The 25,415-nt window shown below is 37.3% G+C and overlaps 1 protein-coding gene across 1 annotated transcript; it reads left to right on the forward strand.

Annotated features, from left to right (window-relative positions):
• The first annotated feature begins 3,638 nt into the window (after nt 1-3,638).
• On the forward strand, nt 3,639-18,609 carry LOC139711283 (uncharacterized). The gene is made up of 2 exons (XM_071623192.1): nt 3,639-4,322; nt 17,827-18,609. The coding sequence occupies exons 1-2, from the start codon at nt 3,639-3,641 to the stop codon at nt 18,607-18,609; spliced, it is 1,467 nt and encodes a 488-aa protein (XP_071479293.1).
• The last annotated feature ends 6,806 nt before the right edge of the window (nt 18,610-25,415 follow it).

Raw genomic sequence — 25,415 nt, forward strand, 5'->3', positions numbered from 1 at the left:
GGAACATGCACTCCATGTAAATGATAGGACTTATAACAAATTGACATAATTATTCAACCATCACTAGACAGTTCTGTTATAAGATGTTCTTTATCTAACTAAAATTGTAAATTATGATACGTGTATGTTCCCATGCAAACTCACAACAAAATACAGAAATTTGATTTCTTTTAATAATAATTGATTATGTCTCTAAATTTACAATTAAAGAAAGTGATTGCAATAAGGATGTCAAACATCGTATATTAAAATAATAGATTATTCATTTGTCTCCATCCGTAGTAACGCACGCAACTGCAGTGTGCAGTTTGTAGGCTGCTGTGAAAAAAAAAAATCACAGGCAGCCCAAGCAGGATTCGAACCCACGACCTCTGGATTACTAGACCAGCGTCATAACCACTAGACCACCGGAGTGCCCTGGCGCTACCTTTACACATGAATAATTAAGTATAGAAGGGCTTGGGGGCGCTTCGAAGTTTACTGCTCTTATTAAATATGTACATGTCATTTGCAACTCAACTAAAGATGATTAAACACACTGAAATTCTTACTTTAAATGATATTCATAATCTGTTTTTTTTTTCTTTAATAGCTTGGGATGTACACTTTATACACTGTATCGGTCTACATTTCGCCTACAATATGGAATTCTTTACTTCGAGACGTTTGTTTTTAACAAACAAAAAATTAAGAGTCCTTTAAAGGTACTGTAAAACAGTGGTGTTTGTTTGTTTGTTTGTTTGTTTGTTTTTTTTTTTTTTGGGGGGGGAGGGGAGTCAAATTAGCCTTGGCCCCTCTCCGTCGTCTTTTTTTTTTCCTTTAGCTGCATTTTTTTTAGTCATCACATGAAAATTCGTCTGCATCCACCCCGTAGTTTTGCTGATGACCTTTCTTTTTAATTATTTTAGCCACACACAATTTTGGCTGAATTTTCCCACCCCTCTTGTGAATTTGCTAGTACGTGTACTAAAACACGTTCTCAGAATGTGTTTATAGTACTGGTGGATTAAGGATTCACAGGGAGGGGGGGGGGGTCGGCCAAAATTTCTCTTTTCTCATATGTAACAAGCCTTCGGGGCGAAAGGCTGATATTATGGGCTTTCTATACACATTTTTAGATGCTAATTAAGGTTAACATGAGCATGATCATTTATGTTGTGATTAATTTATTTCCTTATATATGTATGACTTCTATAAGAGACTTAATTGGCTTGGCACTCCTTACATCGACCTATTTTAGACACCCATTTCCCTCTCTCGTGCTTTTTCTCTACTGTCCTGTGAATAGTGTAACTACATGTACATGCAGTACCTCTTCTCTTTTGTATGATACACATCAAGTTTTTATCTGAGCATATGGGTGTTGCAGCACTCTCAAGCTTCATGCATATGCAGCAACATCTTTGTGTGGTCATATACATACATGTAGTTATGCTTGATATATTAATTTGAGAATGTTATTCTTTCTCTTGTATATGTTCCGTCCGCACTCTATAGATGTAAATGTACGATGTAAGATTTGGTGTGCATGTTCGAACTGTGTTCCTCTTTTTGTGAACACACAAGAACTGATATAATAATGAACTTGAATTACACATATTCTTGAATCTTGATTCCATCTCCATTTGCCATTAGATATGTATTGATTTATGGAGCTCTTCCACAATTGTTATCCTTCCCATTGTCAGTACATGTACTCATCTCTGAATAATTCAAATTTGATATTTTATTGAGGACCTATGTTTTTTCGATTACATAATGTACCTCTTCAATATATTGCTGCAAAAGGCATAATAAAACATGACCATTATTATATATTTAAAATGAAGCTTGAAACTCTGATAGTGTTGATATTCATGTATTTTTAGGAGTTTATCAGTTTCGAAGAGTGCATGCAGGATGAGTTTATGTTTTTATATGATCAGGTGCAGCTATCATAGAATCTGTTGAGCAGGAAAGAGAAAGATGGAAAATGAGGAATTATGAGTGAATTCGCATGCGAGCCAAATGACAATAATGACACTGATAAAAATTGTGACAAAGTAAATGTCACAAATATGTGGAATAATAAGAAATAAAGAAATTAATATATTATTTCAGAGAAAGAAATAACAGAGTGCATGCATGAGTATGAAAGATGAGTAAATACAAGTAATTATTACTGACTGGCACTGTCTTTTTCCCAAGATTTAGCGGTATCCTTCATCTTAGAACAAACATTCATAATTATTATGAAAGAAGTGAACTGAATTTGAATTAAAAATAATGTGAAAAAATGAAAAAGTAAGTTAATTAAGTAAAAAAAAAACAGTAAAAAGTAAAAAAATATGAAACACAGTATACCGAATACATGTATTACCAAATGATAGATGTCCAAATGCAAAAGTGTTAAATAATAATATATCCACAAAAAAAGGGGGGCAAAGAAATCTTTGGAACGATCAACCACAGCTATAATAACAATACATGCGTGTACTAAATGAAGATGAAAACAATGACAACAGGCTCTTTTTAGAACAATTAAGAGAAACTGGCTTGTATTATCATCTTAATTATCACTAAATGTATTGTAATCATCACAACAATCATTACATGACAATTAATTTCAATTAATAAGGTTATTGTTGATAAGCAGGTATAGCCCTAATAGTATTTGTATGTAAACACATACGAAAATGAAATAGCGACGGTTCGTAAATACACGCGTATTGCACGTTACCTATTGTACAGGCCCTACAGCGCGGGTCTCACGAACCGGCGTAATACAACTTACGTCGGTTCGTGAGACCCGCGCTTAAGTACATAACCTATGGTGCGCGCAAGAAACGATGGATTTACGAACCGACGCAGTGAGTTTGAAGACAGAAATATCGTAAATTTTTTAAATTCACACTAAAATTACACTATGGATAGGAAGAACAACTTCCACTCTCATCACCCTGTCAAAATTTTCACACACAAGACAGGAAAAGTCATTGAAAACGTTGTCTAAAACTTGTGAGATCTTTGAACGCGATTTTCTCAGAACTGCATTTTCGCTCAAAAACGAAATAGCGTCGGTTCGTGAAAACGCCGACGAATTGTTGTTGTTGTTGTTGTTTTTCTTTGTCTATTACGTTGATGGTGATTGGACGAGATAACGCTTGATGTGAACTCTCAGTAACAAGTGTTTCTGTGTAATGGAATGGCGAGTTGTGTCTGGAGAGACAGTAACTCTGGATGGCTGCAATTTAAACCGCGAACATGGAGAGTAGTGGTGATCAATATCATTTAGTAGACAGATGCGTTACTTAGATACCCCCCCCCCCCCCCCCCCCCCAATCGTCATAGACATTACGCTTCTCGATAGCCCATCGTGTTTGGTTTCGCTCTTATCATAACGAAACACTTCCGCAAACGAAGGGGACATTTTTCGCCAACTGCTGCCACCGCGCTGAAGCAGACGCCGATGCCGCGCAATCGTCTGCAATTAGTGCTGCTTCTCCCAATGAGTCTTATTGTTCAACTAAAGGCACATGTGCCATACGAAGAAAAGAAGATGAATTGATCCTGATGGTATTAACTCACTAGAGGAAAAGCCAATCAATGGAGTTTGCATGTGTCTTTACCTGATAATCTTATCGGTTGTGGACGGCGCCATGGATGATATACTTCAGAGCCTTAACGAAACGGGCGGTCGGGAGGTAGTAACCGAGCTGATTCTAGCGTCGGCGGAAAGTGAAGTCGCATATTTTGAGACGGTACCAGTGGAATGGATAGATATTGCCTACTATGGCAGCGAGGTGATCCTTGGCGTGTGCGCCACTATCGGGAATACTGCCGTCGTAGTGGCGGTGGCGGTCACAAGAGAACTCCATACGGTCCCCAACACGTACCTCGTTTCCCTGGCGATCAGCGATCTCTGCATGGGCGTGCTCGGCATCCCCATCCTCCTGTTGGCCCTGAACGGCTGGCCCAGGAACTACGGGCTCTGCCTGACTCTCCTCACTGTGGTGCTCCTGCTCGATCTCTGTTCCATCTACTCCCTGCTGGCGCACACCTTCAACCAGTTCTACTCCACCTGCTACCCGCTACACTACCCGCGGGTCTCCACCAGGAACAGGGTCGTGTTGCACCTTGTCCTAGCCTGGCTGGTACCACTTTCCATCGCCCTGGTCATGCCCCTGGGCTGGAATGATGGTTACCCAAGCATGGGCTACTGCAAACTCATTCGCGTTGTCAGCATGGACTTCCTGGCATTCATGTTCCTCGCTGGTATGATACCGCCATTTCTTGCCATGTGCTTCATGTACACCCGAATCTTCAAGGCGATCGCCAGGCAGGTGGGTACATGGATGTGAATACGATCTACTGCTGGTGTCATTCGACCGAAAGTTTATCCACCATGCCGTACATTTAAGTGTACATCTTAAACATCTGACATATTCACATGTTCACTCATTCCATAAGGCGAAGTGATTGACATTATTGCAATTTTGGAAGGCAAAATGTGCGCTAAGGCAAGGGTCATTTACCATTCCTCAAATTTTGTGCATCTGTATAGCAGCTTAGTGATTCCTTAAAACGCATTCTTCTGGACAAAATTAACAATGTCAACGTCTGTTGTTATTCTTGTTATTACCTCATTGCAACACTCTTCTCGTGAGCAAATTGTGTAAAAAATGCTCATAAGATTGAAAAGAAAGTAGTGATACAAATGCATCCTTTTTCCCAATTCCAGATCTAATTCCGGTTTTAAATACTCCACTTTCGAGGACATTCACCATTAATGGGACGATGTAGTTTAGGTTGAAATGGGGCTTTAGGTTTCCATTTTTTTTTGTGAGATAACGAGAAACCTCTTATGAAAAATGACAGAGCATATCATTCTAAGAGGGATTCAAAGTTTGTTTGATGAAAATCGATTTTGAAATAATTGAGATATCCAAAACAAGGGGATCCTAACAAAAGGTGAGATTCACCTTTTATTAGAATCTCTTTGTTTGACTTTGGTTCTGGATATCTCAGCCATTTCAAAACCAAAGTATACTTTCATCAAACAAACTTTGATTTCCTCTAAGAATGTATGCTCTTTGACGTTTCATAAATGGTTTCTTGGTATCAGGCAAAACGCTCCATCGTCAGCTCAACCAAAACTATACCATCCCTTTGAAGCAAACGAAGGTAAATAGTACCTGTGGTGTCTTTTATTATTATCATTATTATTTATTTCTAACGTATTTAACTGTTTTAAAATTCATTTTCATAGTCTAACCCCAGAATACGTAAACATCCTTTGATATATACCCCGGAATGAAATAGAAATTTTGGCACAAAATACCGTGTTGTCAGATTCCTGAACATCACACGAGATTGTTGTGCATGCAAATACGTATGATATACTCAAACATATCAAAATGGAGCATAAAAGTCCTTAATAAAATCATTACTAATTGATTTGAACAAATACCTGTGCATACAGCGATAATCCGATAACAACAGACCAGCTAAAAAAAACAAACAAACAAAACCTTATTTTCGTGCCTCGATTTTCAGTAGAGTTAAACAAATAAAACAAGCAAATATGTCAGCACGAAATCTGAAGTATAACTTCGGATTACGTCTTCATGAGCTATCGAATTAAGCAGATCTGAAATATTTAGACATTATTTTATATATTAGATTAGTGCCATTTTTGGTCAACACAATAACATCTTCATTCCGAATATTAAATCACATGTTGTTCGTACGCTTGCACGTGTCAAAATAATGTCTATAACTGCTGCACATTGCAGGGGCGGATCCAGGAATCCCGTAAAGAGGGGGCGCGTTTACAAAATTAAAGGGGGGCGCACGCACCCCTCCCCCATTTTTTTCTTTTTATTTCTTTTGTTTCAACAGAAAATAAATGGGGGGGGGGGGGGGGGCGTGCGCCGGTTGCGGTCCTCCCTGGATCCGCCCCTGCATTGATTTCTCCTTTCATTAAATGTCTTTGTTGCTGTCAATGTACCCGTCAGCTTTCAGGCATATTGGTTTTATCACGCGTCTTGCTCTGTTTCGACTCTCATTAAAGATTCTTATGTCAAGCGCTTCCTCACATTTATGTATCGAGGTGATCGATACGCCCTTTCCTTAATGTATGCTAGTTCGAGCGGCAGTCCTAGACAGACAACATTATTAGCTGGTTTCCGAATTGCACGTAGAATCCATTTCTTGTCTTTACAGCTAGTTTCAGGGATGATCTATATCCCGAAGCAAAACAGAAAATCAGTGAATAGCTACAGAAATAAAGATACGCCTCGTCAATAGTGTCGATACATAGGGCTGACAGAAATCGAAACAATTGCGCTCTCATAGAGTTTTTCTCCGAAGAACTCATTTCTCTGTTCACTGTCCACAGCGTGTATGATGAGATATTTCATTCTCAAGTATACTTTACAATGTTTTTTTTTTTTTTAACAGAGTATGATAAAACCTCTTTATGATTGTTCTTCATTTTTCATCTACTTTTGTGGATGAAACAACTACTGTATAATATTAGGCAGAATGGTATCGTGTCGTGCTGTTTTTTTATGCGGAGGCGGTAGCAAAATCTTACCCCCCCCCCCCCCCAAAAAAAAAAAAAAGAAAGAAAGAAAAAAAAACAGAGAAAATCTCCAGCAAATCACAATAGACCAAGTTCTACAAGACGAATCTAGAAGGCGCGGCACCACATCTGCAAAGACATCGAAAGTGAATAACACTCGAAAGATTGGTTTCGGCATACATCCTTTATTTCCGCAAATTTTCAAATACTATAGGCATTTCATGAGGTGTAACCTTCATTACACATACACCCCCATACGCAATCACGCATACAAGCACAAACAATGCTAAGGATCCTATGTATAAGCAATCTGTCTTGAAGGCGTCTAGAAGTAGATATTGAATTCCAAATCACACCCGTCTTTCTTCCACCTTTATCAAACACCTCTGAAGTGAAATGCGTAACTCATTGAACTATCAGTAGTCGAATGCTACTGAATTCCCGTGGCTGACATTTTCCACAACTGCATTTACACTAAGGTAATAATTAATGTTTTGTTATATCTGACATTCGGATGATGATGTGTAGGCATACTTGTGTATGTGATTATACTAAATATATATACTTTATTTTGTTATTTATTGTCCTTCTTGATTATCTACATCTATCATACAAGACGGTGTACGTCCTACTATATCTGTTATTTTCAGACTCTTTGCTGATATTGTGGCAGTACTATTTTCTACTTCCTTTTGAGTGACATTCATGATTGCAGAAGTCATATAACATCTTATATTCGCATATATTTCGGACGTTCCCCGCGATACTGCCTGTCACTACAACATTAATACGTGGATTATGAAATGAAATGAGACAAAAGCAGCTGAAGAACACATGCATAAGTTCCTGTATGTAAAATTCATGAATGTTTACGTTGTTGTAGTAATGATTATAATACATTAAAAATTGTGATGTTGAAAATGTGATATTGGAAATGAAATTTGATTTCAATTGAAAAATTGAATTGAGGAAAATCTTATGATACTAATTATCATTTGAAGACGAGTGCTAATGAGTGACAAATAAGTAGAATGATAAATAGATAGATAGATAGATAGATAGATAAATAAATAGATAAATAGATAAAAACTTTGTTCAAATGGGATGGGATATTCACATACGTGAAACAAAAACAAACAAACAAACAAACAAACGGCCAGTAGGGAAATGTCAGTAATATGACATCATAATAAACCCCAAAATCAGTGACAGAAAGAAAGATAGATAGAAAGAACAGATAAATAGATAGATAGGTAGAGAGATAGAGAGAAAGACAGGAAAAGAGAGATGCCTTGGGTTATATCGATTTCGTAAATCGCGGTCTGTATCGATCTTCGCTTAAACCCATAATCTCTTTAAGAAATAGAGAGAGAGAAAAAAATGAGTACATTTTGCGAGAAACCATGTTTCTCGTAGCGTTAACGATCCATGGATGAGGATAACTAAATTATATTGACCACGACCGTCGAATTAAGATGTAAAGCCACAGTTGATACAGCATTATATAAAATACTTCTGTGAGATGATGGTAGAACGCCCCATCGTTCGATTTATCTTATGGAGAAACATGCCCCCCTAAAACAAAAAAACAAAAAAACAAACAAACAAACAAACAAACAAAAAACAAAACAAAACAAAACTGCGTTCTGTATATTTTAAATAACCGCATTCCTCTTGGAACTTTTCTATGTAAGAAAGTGAGAGAGAGAGAGAAAAAACAAACAAACAAACAAACAAACAAGGGCATCTGACGGAAAAGAGCGACGAGAAAAAAAAAATCATTTCTCCGATTCCACAGAAGTTTAGAAGATGTAAAAATTTCACAACTAATTTGAGGTTTGATGTTGTTCGATACAGGATAAATTTACAACTATATACGAAAACAAACTCTTATGAAAAGAATGTGAAACTTGCAAATCTTGTGGAGTATTTAAAATACTCCAGAGAATTTTTAAATTGAAGTGAAACCCAGATGAATATCGATGATTTTAATGCAGAAATATTGCTTGTATACAATCTTAGATATTGCATAGAATTTATTTTGTTTTACGTGACTGCGATACGGTACAGGCTATCATTCACAAATTCACAGAATTTACAGGTTATGCGTAACGCAACTCTTGTGAAATTTCTTTTCCATATGCAGTTAAAAAGAGAAAATTTTAGTTGCTTGTTTATTTATCGAAATACAAAGATGATATTACTATAACTGCATTATGTATTGTTGAAGTTAACAAATATCATTTGACATTCTTTAAAAAAATCTTTACTAATATAAGCGTAATGTTTATTACTCTGTATTAATTTATGTGAAATAAAATTATTTGAATTTGAATTTGAACCAGGGGATGCAGCTTTGAGCAGCTCTTGATATTGTAGAGCTTATAGGCAATGAAGATAAAGTGCCTTGACTAGGGGCACAACCACTCCAATCAGGGGACGTTGTAATTGATGATTAGTTGTTTCAATCAGCGCTGTAGAACAGTAACACATCAGTAAAGTTTGAGGAAAATCCAATGACCAGTTCAACAGTTCAAAAGTTATAAATATTCAACTTTTTGTGTTATATTGCCATCATGAGTAATAGTTCAGCGGAAAATCTTATTACAAAAACTAAGAAATTAATGATCATCACTTATCAATGAACCTGTTTTAGAGCAATCCCATCGGTTACCAATTCAATTTCGAATCTCATTCAATAGTTCCCTAAAAATGTATCAGTGCCTATACATAGGCATATTAGCCGCAGTCACACTGGCAACACCCTAGATACCAGAACTTAGCAAAAAATCGAGAGGTTTTACCAGTGTGACCGCCTTGACTGCGGCTAATGAATCTACAGTGCGTATAAGAAAACAAGTATTACAACTTTGGAGGGCTACTATTTTATAATTGTCAGCTATGGAGAGCGCAATGTTACTTGTGAGGAAAGGGGAACTCTTCCTCTTTCCAATGATACCTACTTATGTTGACAAACGTCATGCATGACTGAGTACATGAGCTTTAAAGACAGCAATGACAAATTGCGCGTTTTCCAAGTTTGCGTGTTATTGTGAAGGAGCAATGCATGTCTTACTGCATAGATGAGATCTGTCAATGAAAGTGGTCAAATCATTAGGCCATCCTACACGACTGCAGGTTCATGTTTAGGGTTTCTTCCAAACTTTTATGCTTCATAACCTTCAGCATGTTGTCGATAACTTGGTCATTCCCATAACGACTAAACCATTATCCATTTTTATCTCTTCATATTCAAGACATGGTTTGTCGCTGCCAGCTATGTGTTGAATATGAATGGAGCAGATGGACTGTGTGGGTTGGCCTCTGTGGGAGAGACCAAGTTATCAGAAAGGTGGCCATGTTCATTTTACGAAACATAAAATGTGAGGAGAAACCTATAAACACAAACCTGCATTCGTACAGGCTGGCCTACATCTTGGCCACTTTCATTGACAGATCTCATCCATGCATGCAGTGACACATGCATTGTTCCTTCACAGTAACACACAAACTTGGAAAAAGTGCATTTTGTCATTGTCTTTAAAGTTCATGTGCTCAGTCATGCATGTTTTGTCAACATAATTAGGTACCAATGGAAAGGGGAAAAGTAACATTGTGCTCTCCATAGCTGACAAGTATGAAATAGTAGCCCTCCAAAGTTGGATTACCTTTTTCTTTTTTCTTTTTTGATACGCACTGTACAAACGATGAAAAAGTGAAGGTTGATTTTATACCTGCCATAAACGAGCAATCTCAACAGAGAAATCTGCTTCCACGCTATACTTAGCACCTACGAAAAAAAAGGAAAAATCATAGAAATTTTCAATTAAATTCTCAAATCCTTTATATCTGTTTCCTCAGGCTCACAGAGACTCTATTCCAGTGTGAAACTCTGGAAGTTAAAAGTTGCTATTGTTGATATTCCTGAACAATCTGCTAAAAAAAAAACGGGGAGGTAGTTCCTATAGGAATTATCAACATTCTCTCATGTTGCGTCTCCATCAAATAGAAAGCTCTTGATTAAAGGGACTGTACAATACTGGTTGAGGTGGGGATTCAGGTCTATAACATTCCTAAGTGAGATAATGAGAAACCTCTTATGAAATATGAAAGAGCATGTAATTTTAAGAAGGATTCAACGTCTGTGGTTTTCAAATGGCTGAGATATCCCAAAAAGTGATAATAATAAAAGGCGACAGGCCTCGCCTTTTATTAGGATCTCTTTGTTCCACCTTGTTTTTGGATATCTCAGCCATTTCAAAACCGATTTTCATCAAATAAACTTTTGATTCCCATTTGAATTGCATGCTCTTTGACAGCTCATAGAGTGGTTTCTGAATATCTCACAAAACGTTAAAAGCTAAATCCTCATCTCAAGCAGAACTGTACACACCCTTTAAGAACCAAAGTGTGATATCCCGTCATTGTGTGGTCGCCACACAGGATCGTAACCATTGATACGATCTCCGACTCTCCGATAAGAGCATCATAGCACCCAGCCTCATAAAATATGAAAGAGCTTATCATTATAAGAGGGATTCAAAGTTTTTGATAAAAATTGGCTTTGAAACGGCTGAGATATCCAAGGTCCTATAGGGAATTGTCAACATTTTCTCATGTTGCGTCCCATCAATAGAGAGCTCTTGATTAACAACCAAAGTGTGATATCCCGTCATTGTGTGGTCGCCACACAGGATCGTAACCATTGATACGATCTCCGACTTTCCGATAAGAGCATTATGTTCATATTTGCCCGAGGTGAAAGCTCACTTAGTGTTGCTCTTTCATAACATAGCACCCAGCCTCATGAATATGAAAGAGCTTATCATTACAAGAGGAATTCAAAGTTTTTGATAAAACTTTTTTTTTGAAACGGCTGAGTTATCCAAGTTCCTTAAGGGAATTATCAACATTTTCTCATGTTGCGTCTCCATCGAGTAGAGAGCTCTTGATTTACGACCAAGGTATGACATCCCGTGGTCGCTACACATGGTTGTAACCATTGATACAATCAGGATGATAAAATCTCTTCTATGCTGCTATGAGCATTATGTTCATATTTCCCAAGGTAGCTCACTCAGCGTTGCTCATTCATAACATAGCTGCACCCAGCCTGCCGATCCATTAGCATGATTAGTATATATTAAATGATGCACAGGACAGAGTGGATCTGTTTAATTCATGAAATACAACCATTTTCCCCATCATGCATCTGGCACACCTATATACAACACTATGCAAGACTCGAGCCATGCGTGCAGATTTTACCGGACGCATGGCTCAGTGTGAATCAGTAAAAATCTATGCATGACAATTGACCAATCAGATTGCGGGGATTTTAAAGCCTATTTTATAACTAAAACATACATGTGAATTTAGTGAATGCAGAAATATTGCTGAGATGAATTATTGTGTTACGAGAAACTCCATTACCTGGCCTTCTGTATGGGCGGTAAGTCAAAGTGTGCTCTTCCATAATACCCGAAAAATGAAAAGAATCGTGTAAGGTAATCTTCTGTGGCACTTAAATAATGTGCAACATAGCTAGATGTTGAAGCAGCCTTTTACAGCGATGACGGAACGTGACTCGAAGTGATGTGTTTTTGTGTTAAAAGGATAGTACAGTATTGGTTGGGGTGAGCACTCAGCTTTTAACTTGTTGAGAGATAGGGCCTATCTAGAAACAACAAAATGCTAAAGGACAATACAATTCTAAGAGGAATTCAAAGTTCATTTGATGATAATAAGGTTTGAAATTGCTGAGATATCCAAAAACAAAGTAAAACCAAACGATCCTGATAAAAAGTGGGTAGCATCTTTAATTAGTATCGCTTTGTTTTTTTATTTATCCGCTATTTCTAAAACAATTTTCATCAAATTAACGATGAATTCCTCTTGAAATTTCATGCTCTTTTACATTTCATAGGAGGTTTCTCATTATAACCAAAAATGTAAGAACCTGAAGCCAGTTCTCATTCAGAACTATACCATCCCTTTAGTATTTTGGTATTTACTGATTGAAGTATTTGGAAGTGAAGTCTCTTTAAGTAAATAGATGAAGAAGGGTCTCACTGACAGGACCTCTGATGCATTCGAAAAGAAAAGAAAAAAAAAAGAAATCTTGTGAAGAAATGCAAGTATCATGCAAGATCGGGTACACCGGTGCGATTACACATCTGCTCCTCAATTGTTGACTCAAAATATTTTAAAGTGATGGTAAAGTTTCGGTTGAGATGGGGCTTCAGGTTTCCAACTTTTTTTTATGATGATTTTTTGAGATAATGAGAAACATCTTATAAAATAAGCAAGAGCATATTATTATACGAGGAATTCAAAGTTTTTGATAAAACTTGGTTATGATACGGCTGAGATATTCGAAAAAAAATGATCCTAAGAAAAAGTAAGACCCACCTTTTATTAGGATCGCTTTGTGTTACCTTGTTTTTTGATATCTCAGTCATATCAAAACCGATTGCCATCAAATTCCTCATAGAGTTGTAAGCGCTATAACATTTCATGAAGTGTTTTCTCAGTATCTCGCAAAAAAGTTAAAAGCTGAATCCTCACCTCAGCCAATACTATTATATATCATCCCTTTAAAGTTTTTAAAGTCGACTTAAGTCCGAACAAGATTTTAAGATGAAAACGGAGGACACATTCTTGTTTTCAAAAGATGTGCGTTAATTTTTGTTTACCGCTTCCTGTAATCTGTTCTGAGTTTCTGCCGGAACTTTCGACAATTCCAACAAAACAACATGAACAATTATTTTAGCTTACCATTAATCTGCCACAATTTTTAAATCTAACTCAATAATTTCCATCAAGACAATTGTCGGTATTGTTATTGTATTGATCGGTGGCTTTTGTGTATGGGAAGGAATAGCTCGGTTGCGGTTTGTGGAATATGTAACGCCATTGGGATTGCAGAATCTTGGAGCAATAATTGAGACAACTTCCTACTAAAAGTAAAACGTAAAAGTGTAATCCGTTAAAAAGCAATATATCTAAGGGGGTGGGGGTGTCCCCTAGAATTGATGTTTTGTTCACGAACGCCGTTGACGTGGCACATCCGAATCGGAATCAATGCACACCTGTCATATTATAATTGGGCATGGTGCAAGAAATTAATGTGTGAGTGTGTGTGTTGTTGTTGTTTTTTTTTTTGTCTGTCTGGGCAAGTGCCAGATTTCCTCAATATACACAAACAGAGAAATATCTATAATCGAAGTTAGCTATAATAATGATGAGCATTCCACGAATAATCACCCGTCAAAACCACCTCTATTTACGAACCTGTATGTACAAACAGCAATGACTACATCTCAGGCACTAATAGACTAAGCTCGACTGAATCTGCAATCAGGTAGTCCATAATGTTGATAAGAGGTGGTTTGCATTAATGGCTAAAGAGTTAATGAATTTAGAGTTTCCGGTTCACCATGAGAGATGAACCTGATTTCAAGGTCTGTTTGAGTGGAAAGTATGAGTGAAAAGGTTTGAAAGGCATGATAGAAAGACCACGAAGGTGATGCATCAACAGAAGAGAGCGAGAGAGAGAGTTGAAAAATAAGTATAGCCTACGTTAAAGCGGAAGAGAGATAAAAGGAAGGAGAAAGAGAGAACATATGATAAGGGGGTATTAGTATTCTTTCTCGGAAGACTCTAAGAGAAATGCTCGTATACCTCCAGTGGAAAGGCAAGACAGAAGTTATAGAGTGCACGTCACAAGCCCACCACCGACGAGTCATACAGCTCATGGATCGTGCAGCCCATACGAGTCATACAACCCACGAGTCATACAGCCCTCGAGACATACAACCAACGAGCTATACACTAAGCGAACGAGGTCCATCAAGTAACATAGGCCCACCAGCTCGATACGGGTAAATAAGGCCCATGAATCCGACATAGGCAAACAAGGCCCGTTGAGTCTGACACTGAGCGAAAAAAGGCCTACGAGACCGACTTTACACGTCACGGGGCTTAATGTACGCAGTGTCGATCTTACCGGCTTTTTTTTTTTTTTTTTGTGCCAATGATCGGACTCGCGGGCATTATTTGCCTATTGTCAAACTCATGGGCTTTTTTTTTTTTTTTTGGGGTAGTGTTGAGCTCATGGGCTGTATGACTTTTGGGGTGTTTGACTCGTTGGCTGTATGATGACTCATGGACCCTTTTTCGATGTCGAGCTCGTGGGCCGTATGAACTGTGGGTGGCGGGCTCGTGGGATGATCCCAACAAAATAGCTTGTTAATCATAGCTTTGTGTATGTATATATACATAATATTACACACATATATCAAAAGGGATATATCAAATTGTCCGTATAAAAGAAAATGCGTGGTGCAACAATATTATCAATCTGAATCTAAAGAAAAATTCATCTTTATAGAGTACTGCTTTTCATAAAAACAGAAAAAAAGGTAATCAGTGAACACTTTTGGAAAAATAGAAATACGAAATTTACGAACTACTGTTAAAGTTTAGATCGCAAGACAAAATGTGTAACAATTTGTCCGTATAAAAGAAAATGCGTGGTGCAACAATATTATCAATCTGAATCTAAAGAAAAATTCATCTTTATAGTGTACTGCTTTTCATAAAAACATAAAAAAGGGTAATCAGTGAACACTTTTGGAAAAATAGAGATATGAAATTTACGAACTACTGTTAAAGTTTAGATCGCAAGACAAAATGTGTAACATAGATTTTGAGGAGCATTCCATCTAATTTGTATTTTACTTTGCAAAAAAATTCTTCCAATATGTTCTTGGTAAGTAGTAAATAATACAAGCGATACTTTTTTTGTATGTTCCCCTCTTCTGCTAATTGGACAAATCCTGTCTATGCCAAAACATTTCAGGAGAATGAAAATTACTGACATTTTGTGTACAAAACAAATGGACAGCTGCTCAACACCTACGTCACACAGACTTACCAAATTGCCTTATTCTCTAAATTTTATCAGTTCTTAACTTTTTTTGAGTGTTTTATTTTTCCGCAAATTTTTCACTGATCTACTCTGATTTTCATGTTTTCAGAATAAGCAATGTAATACCAGGAATGACTTCCCCTTTATCTGTTGACTGTGTGAGACGTTACAGAAAACAAAAATCTTGTAGAGATCCTACAGAAAGAACTCATTTCATCGTCTTTAGCATTCTCCCAAGCAAGGAAACTCAGTCAGTATATTAAAGGTCAACTTCTGAAGAAAGTCACAGATCACCACATTCCTATAATGTACCACAATAAATACCTGGTGGGAATCTGAAACGCACTTCAAAGAATTCGCCGTTTTTATCCTTAGATATTGCCCATAACTTAGAGAGAATCTTCAGAACAAAGCTATTCCATAGCTTTAAAGCTTTCTTTTTTATTAGGATTGTCATCTTTATTACTGAAGTTGTATGACATCATAATGACAGGAGTATTCATATAGAAAAACCTTTTAGCGTATTCATATAGCTTTGGCAGCCAGGCGATTCAAGAGATTCCAAAGGGTGAAAATCTGTTAGATTGGTATAGATTTTTTTTTTCAACTATATGGTTATATTTACAGCACTGGATAACTTAAGCCGTGTGTGTGTGTGTGTGTGTGTGTGTGTGTGTGTGTGTGTGTACCATGTACTCCCAGAGATCTAGATCGCGGACAATTCTCTCATTGTGAGTCAATAAAGCCAATCATATATAATGTTAATAAAAAGATGCATGGGATAAACGCAGCTTCTTTTTCCTTTTTTTTTTAATGTGTGACATGTGAACTGGGCCATTCTCAATGGTATCTCAAAACGTGAAGGCAGAACCCTTTACCTAGAAGAGGTATAGAATAATGGCAATGCTACCACCGTTACCTCAAACCACAGCCCAAGTACAACTCAGGAAACATTATAGATCTCATCAGTATTTTGTTGTTGTTGTTGTTGATGATGATGAATCATTACAAACCTCCTGCATTTCAAAACGCAGTCTGCGTAATATGTGGTAATAGAGCAAACAACTCTGCGCAGTAAATATGATTGGCATACCCATGTTGAACATTGAACATTAGTCGTGTCTTGACAGAATAACAGATTCAGGCTCGTGTAGGCAGGGTAATAATCAATTATTATAATTTTCTTTTAAACCAAAAATAGCAGCCAGTGAGGGGGCCTGGGAGGGGGGGGGGGGGGGTTGGGGGAAGGTCGTTTATCAAAATTAGAACGACCATCTCTCAATTTGTGCTAATATAAAGCAAAAAAAAAATATGGCAGTGAAATGTTACGATTTAACAACATCACTGTGCTTCATTGCAGACGCATTACTGAGTTTATTAGAATTATCATTTTTAACACGAGACTTGTGTCAACCCGATTAAGCATTGTGCTATAGTGCAATAAGGATGTGAAAGAATTTGGCCTATGATGTGTAACAGTCTTTTTCCTACTAAAATTGTCTGACTGGTAGACTAATTAATATGTCTGACATATCAACATGCCACCAGATTTGCCAGCAGGAAAATATCAGTGTCATCGTAAACTGTGTTGAGCATCACAACTTCCAAGTCACATTCGTCTCAGAAAACATAAACTTATCGAAAATATCCTTTCTGATTTGGTTCTGCTGATAATTCGTTCATATATATTATATGGCGGCATGGAAAACTGGTAAGGTGATTTTTCATTGCTTTTATTCTTGTCATGAGAATTAAATATGGATTATATAAATGTAATTGTAGGCCATACATTTGCAGTCATGTATAAAAGAAAGAAAGAAAGAATGATATGTACATGGAAATGAACGCCTTCAAAAACAAGCATGAACATAGACAAGGTGAACACCATGTGGCATTCATTATATATTTTCTGAAAAGTTCAGGGTCGTATCTTATATAGCAACATGTAGGAATATATCCGCGAGGCGAAATATACTGTTAATATCATAAGTATCCTTATCATTCACGCTGGAACACATGGGAAAATAATATATACGCTCTGTCATGGACCAACTATTCACACTATATTGGTTCTCCTGAGGCATCACTGGCCTTCATCCTAACGATAAATTAAAATGCAACAATATTCTTTATGTACTTGTCACTCACTGCTATAGTTGTGCACCCTAAATCATGTGATGTTGTTTTACTTTATGGAAAGAATTTCGTTTCCAAGACAGATAAAATGATAATATACCATGGATGTTACATAACTATAGACCTATTGGTTTTGTTCTTGTTGGAAGATTTGATGAATATTAATGTTACAACTCTGTATCTGTCATTACAGATGAATCAACTGGAGAAACTACAGACCATCGGTGACCGTTTGCAAGCCACACGGGCGTCTAGCGGGGAGGAACGGCAAGAGCAGATGGGACGGACTAATCGTAACAATATGTCTCCGCTAAACAGGAAGCCAAAGGACGAAGGGACATCGAACATTGGCAAGGCTGAACAAAATCAAACATTGGCGTTAGCGAGTTCTTCGAGGAAATGCGAGCAAGCGGGAAATGTCTGCAAGGAGAGGATACCTTCCCTACCCCAGCAATCGCAAACACATGAAGACGTCCATGACGTCGTCAATGACGAAGACAAGTCAGAGGCAGTTCGCGAGGTAGCGAACAAATCAGTAAGCCAGAGCTTGAGTCACGCTGAACCTGATCGTGCCAGGGATCCTCAGAGACCTGACACTGTCATCAGCACAACGCAAACGGACCAGGGTACCATGGCGAAGCGGTTCCAGAGGGTGAGACAGGAGCGGCGGAAGGCTCTCTTCTTCTGCTTCCTCATGATCTTCTTCTTCTTCACCTGGTGCCCCATCTTTACCATGGATACGCTGGTGGCCTTTGGCGTCTTTTCATCGATCAATCAGCACGTCCTTAACCTGGCCGTGCTGCTCAGTCACTTCAACAGCGCCTTTAACCCCGTCATCTACTCTCGCAAGAGGGAATTCCGTCGGGTCTTCAGACGATGGTTAGCCAAGCTTCCCGGCGTAAATAACAGTGTCCACCCGGAGAACAGTCGCATGCGTTCCTTACTGACCGTCAGCGATTCTTATTATGCCAGATGAACTGAACTGTGGATTGCAGATGATCCCGCGCGTGCAATGTAAAACACTACTATAGTATTCGCCTGTAATCCAATGAGCTGGCTGTAAATTAGCTGGTGCTTCATGAACCAAGGGATGTACCCTGACCATATTTTCGAGCAATGCAAAAAATCATGAGCTTGCGATATTTTTGTACATACTTTTTTAACCTGCCTTTCCCATTCTCTGCATGTATCATTACATTTGTCTTGAAATTATCATCCTCTTGGTGTTCGTTGATACGTAAGCTAGAAATATGTTTCTATATTTGTGTGGAAATGTCTGAAATTGTGAATCCTCACTTGGGAATGACTCGACTTTCTAGTTCTACTATCTAATCACGCAATCATCTTGGGGACATGGCGAATTTTGTGTAACAAATTGCCGAAATGTTCATTGGCAGCAGTTCATTTTCTTACTTGTAGCTCGTGAAATATGACAAACTTTCTTACACAACTGATCGAAGACTTTAATTTGGACAAAACAGAGGTAATGTGACTCATTTCTGGATACCAATTGTAAATCTTTATATGATATGATTTTTTTATTTAACTTTAATTTCTTTAATCAATTAAACACTTGTAAATTGTAAAAAAAAAGCATATCTTACTTTTTCTCTCTGCGCTTTGTCAAATACTCATGGAAGCGAAATGAAGTTTGAACATTTTCGTATTGAAAGAATAAATTAATAAATAAAAGGCATTATTGATGCATTCACGTATTACTTCACTACTTTGTGAAAGATTCAATTTCTATGTAATACTCATTTCTCTTTCCCGTTGGTTTTTACACTGCAAAAAGTCCGGTGTTAAATAGTGAACACCGAGCTGGTGTTAAATTCTCGGTGCTCATTTATGGTGTTAAATTAACGCCTACGGGTGTCATTTCCAAATTTCAAACTGTTCTTTGAAGAGTTTCTTAGTAACTGCACTTCTTGTTGATTTTGAATTTAAACAAGACGATCAAGAATTTTACATTAAAATACCAGATTTTTGAAAAAAATGTGAAAATAAATTTACACCAAAGTAACACCAGCTGGTGTGGTCCCTTATTGAAGCTGGACGGGTGTTAAACCATTGATATTAACACCAACACGAAATCAACACCATGTGGTGTCATTTTTTAATTAACACCAGTACAGTGTCAAAATAACACCAGGTACAGTGTCAAATTAACACCACGAAGTGTCAGGTGAACACTTTTCAACACCATCACAGTGCATTCTTAACACCTGTGGGTGTGGTCCTTTATTGAAGTTTGATCGGTGTTAGATTTAACACCCGTGGTGTTAAATCTAACACCGATGTTTTTACAGTGTACATGTTCCTACTGACATAAAAGGGATGGTATTGTACTGGTGGAGAAGAGTATTGGGCGTTTAACTTTTTGCGAGATACCAAGAAACCAATTATGAAATAGTACAGAGCATACCATTCTAAGGGAAATTCAAAGTTTATTTGGTGAAAATCGGTTTTGGAATGGCTGTGGCCTCCAAAAACAAAAGTAAAACTACGCGATCATAATAATAGGTGGGTCCCGCCTTTTATTAGGATCGCTCTGTTTTGGATATCTCCGCCATTTCAAAACCATTTTTTATCAAATAAATGTTGAATTCCTCTTGGAATTACATAAAAAACATGTTCTTTCATATTTCATAAGAGGTTTCTCATTATCTTACCCAAAAATGTTAGAAACCTGAAGTTAGGTCTCAACCAAAACTATACGATCCCTTTAAAGGTATCCGGCGTCGTTGACACTGGCTCTTCAATGAATCTTGAATGGACGGCTCTTCGTGAATGCATGACATTCTGTGTCGTTGAGAGCAGGTGACTTGTTTTAGTTGACAAAGTCTGCCATCTTCATGACACGTATAGGACCATCTTTACCCCTTTCTGTGCCAATGAAGCAAAGGCGCATAGATTCACACACGTGTATTATGGACAGAAAATTGATGTGGTATGCGCAAAGGGTATGTGTTCCTGATGACGCTGTATACTTACAGGACTTAGCAGCCAAATATCTCTGAAGGGGTAGGCATGAAGGTCGGTGACATCTTCCAGTGCCTCGTGTGATGGTGAGAGCGTTCTAGTTTTGTTTTGTTTTGTTTTGTTTTGTTTTGTTTTGTTTTGTTTTGTTTGTTGGTGTTGTTTTTTTTTTTTTTGGGGGGGGGGATGTCAAATTAAAGGGTTGGTACAGTTTCCGTTGAGATTCTGAGATGAGTCATCGGGCTTCCAACGTTTGTTTATTTGTTTGTTTTTCTTTATTTATGATTTTTTTTTTGAGATAGTATCTAAGAAACATGAAAGAGTATAAATTCTAAGAGGAATTCAAAGTTTATTTGATGAAAATTAGTTTTGAAATGGCTGAGATATCCCAAACAAAGCTATCCTAATAAAAGATTGGACCCACCTTCCAATTTATAGGATCACTTTATTGTCCCCGCCGAACGAGTTCGAGCAGGGGACTATGAAACGGGCTCCGTACGTGTGTGTGTCCGTGTGTCCGTGTGTGTGTCCGTCCGTCCGTGAGTGCGTCCGTGTGTGATCAAAATGTTCAATTTGCTACTTCTCTGTCATTTAGGAGCCAATTTTGATTCTGTTTGCTTTATATGATAGCACTACATTGAGCTTTGAAACTTCTACACAGAATTTCAGTTTTGACCTTTGACCTTGACCTTTGACCTATATTGTACATTTTGCTTCAAAATGCTACTCCTTCGCCATTTCTAACCCGATTTCGATTCCGTTTGCTTTATGTGATGGCACTAGGTGAGGGCTTCAAAACTTCTACACAGAATTTTGACCTTTGACTTCTTTGACCTTTGACCTTGATTTTTGACCTATATTGTACATTGGCTACAAATTGCTACTCCTTCGCCATTTCTAACCCGATTTCGATTCCGTTTGCTTTATGTGATGCCATTAGGTGAGGGCTTCAAAACTTCTACACAGAATTTTGACCTTTGACTTCTTTGACCTTTGTCCTTGATGTTTTACCTATATTGTACATTTTGCCACAAAATGCTACTTCCGGCGGGGACATATATTACGCACCGCGTAATTTCTATTTTTCCTTGTATTACTTTGATTTTGGATATCTCGGTCATTTCAACACCGATTTTTATCAAATAAACTTTGAATCCCTCTTAGAATTGTACGCTCTTTAGCATTTCATAAAGGGATTTCTAAGTATCATAAAAAGTTAAAAGCTGGATCCTCACCTCAACCAATACTATACCCTCCCTTTAAGAGACTGGAATGAGAATAATCAAAAAAGAAAATGCACTCTCGTCATAACGAACACGGTTAAAACGTAATTATCGTACTAACGATGTAAAAATTAGATTACAAAATTCATCGGTAATTTACACTTAGTGTACTTTACTGTTTGGCTGTATCGAAATATCGATGTAACAAAAAACAAACAAACAAACAAACAAACAAACAAACCCGCCGGTTCTGAGGATTTCGTTATAACGGGAGTGCGCTGTATCTCTGTAGGGATCTATTTATAAATGACACTGTAGAATATGACGGTATAGATGAGGGAACGAACTGGCCAGTATATTTCAGCATTGCAAGTCTTCTAAAAAGATTGACACAGCAGTTCAACATATGTACCAGCTACTTTCCAAAGTTTATGTATGGTATGTACGCTGAGATAAATGTAATTCGTACTGCAATAAAATGACCCTCACATTATTGCATGCCAGAACTGACTACTCGCCGGGCGTTTGCGAGACCTATCGGTTACATAAGCGGCACGGATTAATAACATCGTTTGAGTGAGTGAACCAATATTCAAGTTGATTTCTTTTGAATATGTACAAGCACGCTCGCAAAACACCCTTCCCAAGCTAATGCAAATATACAAACCTTTTTACACACATTGGACGAAGCCGCCATTTGGTGCACGGAGAGAACACCGCCACATTTCAAAAATACCATTTACAAAGTATTCCTTTTATTTTCCTTTCAGGGAGGATGCATTATCGTAATTTTTTCAGATAAAAAAAAAGACGTAAGTCAGCAAAATTGCAATTGTAGAATCTCAAAGCTCTATAGCAACTGTAAAGATGTTGTCGTAGTGTTTATTTGTATGGTGTGTATTATAAGTCATTGGTGGCTGTCATTATTATCGCCAAATTCATCGTGATTGTCATTACATAATTTAGATGTGTGAGCGAAGGGAACATGGAATGAAATAATAACAATTGAATTGTTTCGTAATCATCACCCATGTTTCAATTAACAAACTGTGTACTGTTTTGTGGGTACTACCATTATGCATAGTTCATGATATTATTCTTTTATCCTATAGCTAAATATTTCATAATTTGTTATCTTTATTTTTGTCACATTACGTACGTTTATTTTTTTATCATATTTTCATCTGTCTGTACAGACAAATAAATCAGAAGACGTTAATGACGACAGCTCATTCAAAAAACCCATACCTCATTCAACATCTTCTTTCATCACCTATCACACCCATTTGTATAATACCTACCAAAAAAGACAAGAGCTAACGGTAAACTATTTTTTTTTCAATTTCAATTTCAATTTTAATTTCATTTACCTTCCATATATACTTTCGACTAAAGTACATAAAAACAATACAAAGTATGCAATACAGTAACAATGAATAACAATGAAGATTTCAACTAATCAATCAGTCAATCAATGATGCAAATGAATAATACATACTTTGGTAATAAAGAACTGAAGTAATGCACAGTGCATCTATTTGAATGGACGTTAAAGTCAAACCTGCATAATTAAGCTTAGCGGATAACAGGCATAAAATATCTTCATTCTGTCTTTTATTCTATATATTTACGACAAACTCTAGAAAACAACGTGAAGATATGGAGGAACTTAATAAAAAGTGAAACTAGTAGTTTGTAGGTCCCTGCATCACAACACTATAATATATGTTTGTGTGTGTGGTTTTTTTAAGCCACTGTATAGTCACTACCGCTTAGGGGTATATTGTCAATGACAACACTTCGCCCCCTCCATTGTATTTGTCAGGAACAATATTGAAGGTAAAGAAAGTGAGTAAATGCTAGCAGCATTGCTTTCGAGACAACTTGTAATGACATATCGATTTCCATGCTTTGCTCTCCGATCGAGACTCCAAATAAAATGCAGCTGAACAAACTCAACAATGTGACCTAGCGGCACGATGAACTGCAAATCTGCTAAATGGAAATATAGCGTTAAAGTCACTCAAAAGATTATTATTATTGCCACTCAACAGGCATTTTTCAATGGAAGCAAAATGATGTGACTTGAAGCACATGGAATGTAATCTCTGCATCTTCCAACACATAATATTATGTTCATGTTCTAAAGGCAAGAACAAACACGGGGAAACAAACAAACAATAATAGTTTGGTGATGTCCATTTCCAATTCAAACCTTTTACTTCAACTCTATCATTGTGAATATAATTTTACAACGCATTAGTGAATGACACCCCCTCCACACACACACACACACACACACACATAAACAAAAAGGGCATAATGGAAACTCTAATCGCGAAAATAGGACTTGAAAGTGTATACGCATGAGGCATGAGAGGTCCGTGCATGTGCATTTACTTGAATTTTTATGGATTCTCATCTCTTATCTAATCTCCCCTCTGCGTTTTAAATTGTGTTGTTGCCCTAATTTCACTCTTGTAAAAATAGCGACGATTATGGCCAATGATTATTGATGATAATACCCTAGAATCCACCTACAATGATAGGTCTATCATACGATTATGAAGAACAGTGTAAGATGAATGGTGCTATCATAAGGCATTAATTAGACGGAGAAGGAGATGGAGACGGAAATAACAAAACAAAATGGAATGATTACAAAGATATTGAAAAAGACAAAATAATATACAGAAATTCAAACTCTTACGTGAAAGAGAGAAAAGGATCAGCATGCACGTTGCGGCTAATGATTATACATCCCCTGCCAGAAGTCAGCCATTCCAAATGAATATTTTTGCACTTTTTTTTGTTTTGGTCTGTGTGTAGCCGTACACTTTATACCATTATATTTGACTAGAATTTATTCTTCAAATGTTTTGCAGGGTTGTACAGTGCTTTAAGCTGAGAAACCCATAACCTGACATGTTCGCTCCTCTGAACGTATTTCTTCAGGAGAATGGCTGTTATTGCTTAGCAACAGAGATATTCGCACGCTCAATAGTGAACCTCACGAATTTTTGCTTGCATGCGTACATGGTTTGTAATGCAAGATAATTAGGTTTCTCTTTTTTTTTCTCGAAATGCTGTTATCTCGTAATTTTCAAATGAGATCCTAACCTGTGATAGCTGGAATTATTGTTGCTGCTACTTTTGCCAAGATTCTAAGATATTTATGCTGTTCTTGTTAATTGTTTTTCTTCCCCATTCACTTCTCTTTCTTCTGTTCTATTTGTGCGCTATCGCTCCAGGGCTGATTTTAGAATTGGTATTCATTCATCCAGGAATCTTGTAACTGAACCTATCAATTATTAACCGATATGTTGATCTCCAGTGAATCGTACGTCTTCGTCGTACACGGCACATTATTTTGCTTCACTCACCCGACATGAAGTTACCAACCCCCCCCCCCTCCTACAAACAACTAAATGAAAAATCTACTAAAAACCAAAAACAAAACAAAACCAAGGAATCATCTGCCGATGTATAAATCCCACCAAGCCTCTTCATTTGATGACCGTATTCAAAATAACTATGGTAATGATCAATGATTACATTTGCACTTCGGATCAAAATGTTA

The sequence above is a fragment of the Diadema antillarum genome, unplaced genomic scaffold (assembly GCF_040938485.1).
Source record: "Diadema antillarum isolate AM-2024a unplaced genomic scaffold, OU_Dant_1.0 seq00001636_RagTag, whole genome shotgun sequence".
In the NCBI taxonomy this organism is placed as follows: domain Eukaryota; kingdom Metazoa; phylum Echinodermata; class Echinoidea; order Diadematoida; family Diadematidae; genus Diadema; species Diadema antillarum.

What these genes read in the sequence shown, in the direction of transcription:
- LOC139711283 (XM_071623192.1), top strand. Translation starts at nt 3,639, where the DNA reads ATGGATGATATACTTCAGAGCCTTAACGAAACGGGCGGTCGGGAGGTA. An exon ending in TCAAGGCGATCGCCAGGCAG is followed by an intron (nt 4,323 to 17,826) that starts GTGGGTACATGG and finishes CTGTCATTACAG; the next exon opens with ATGAATCAACTGGAGAAACT.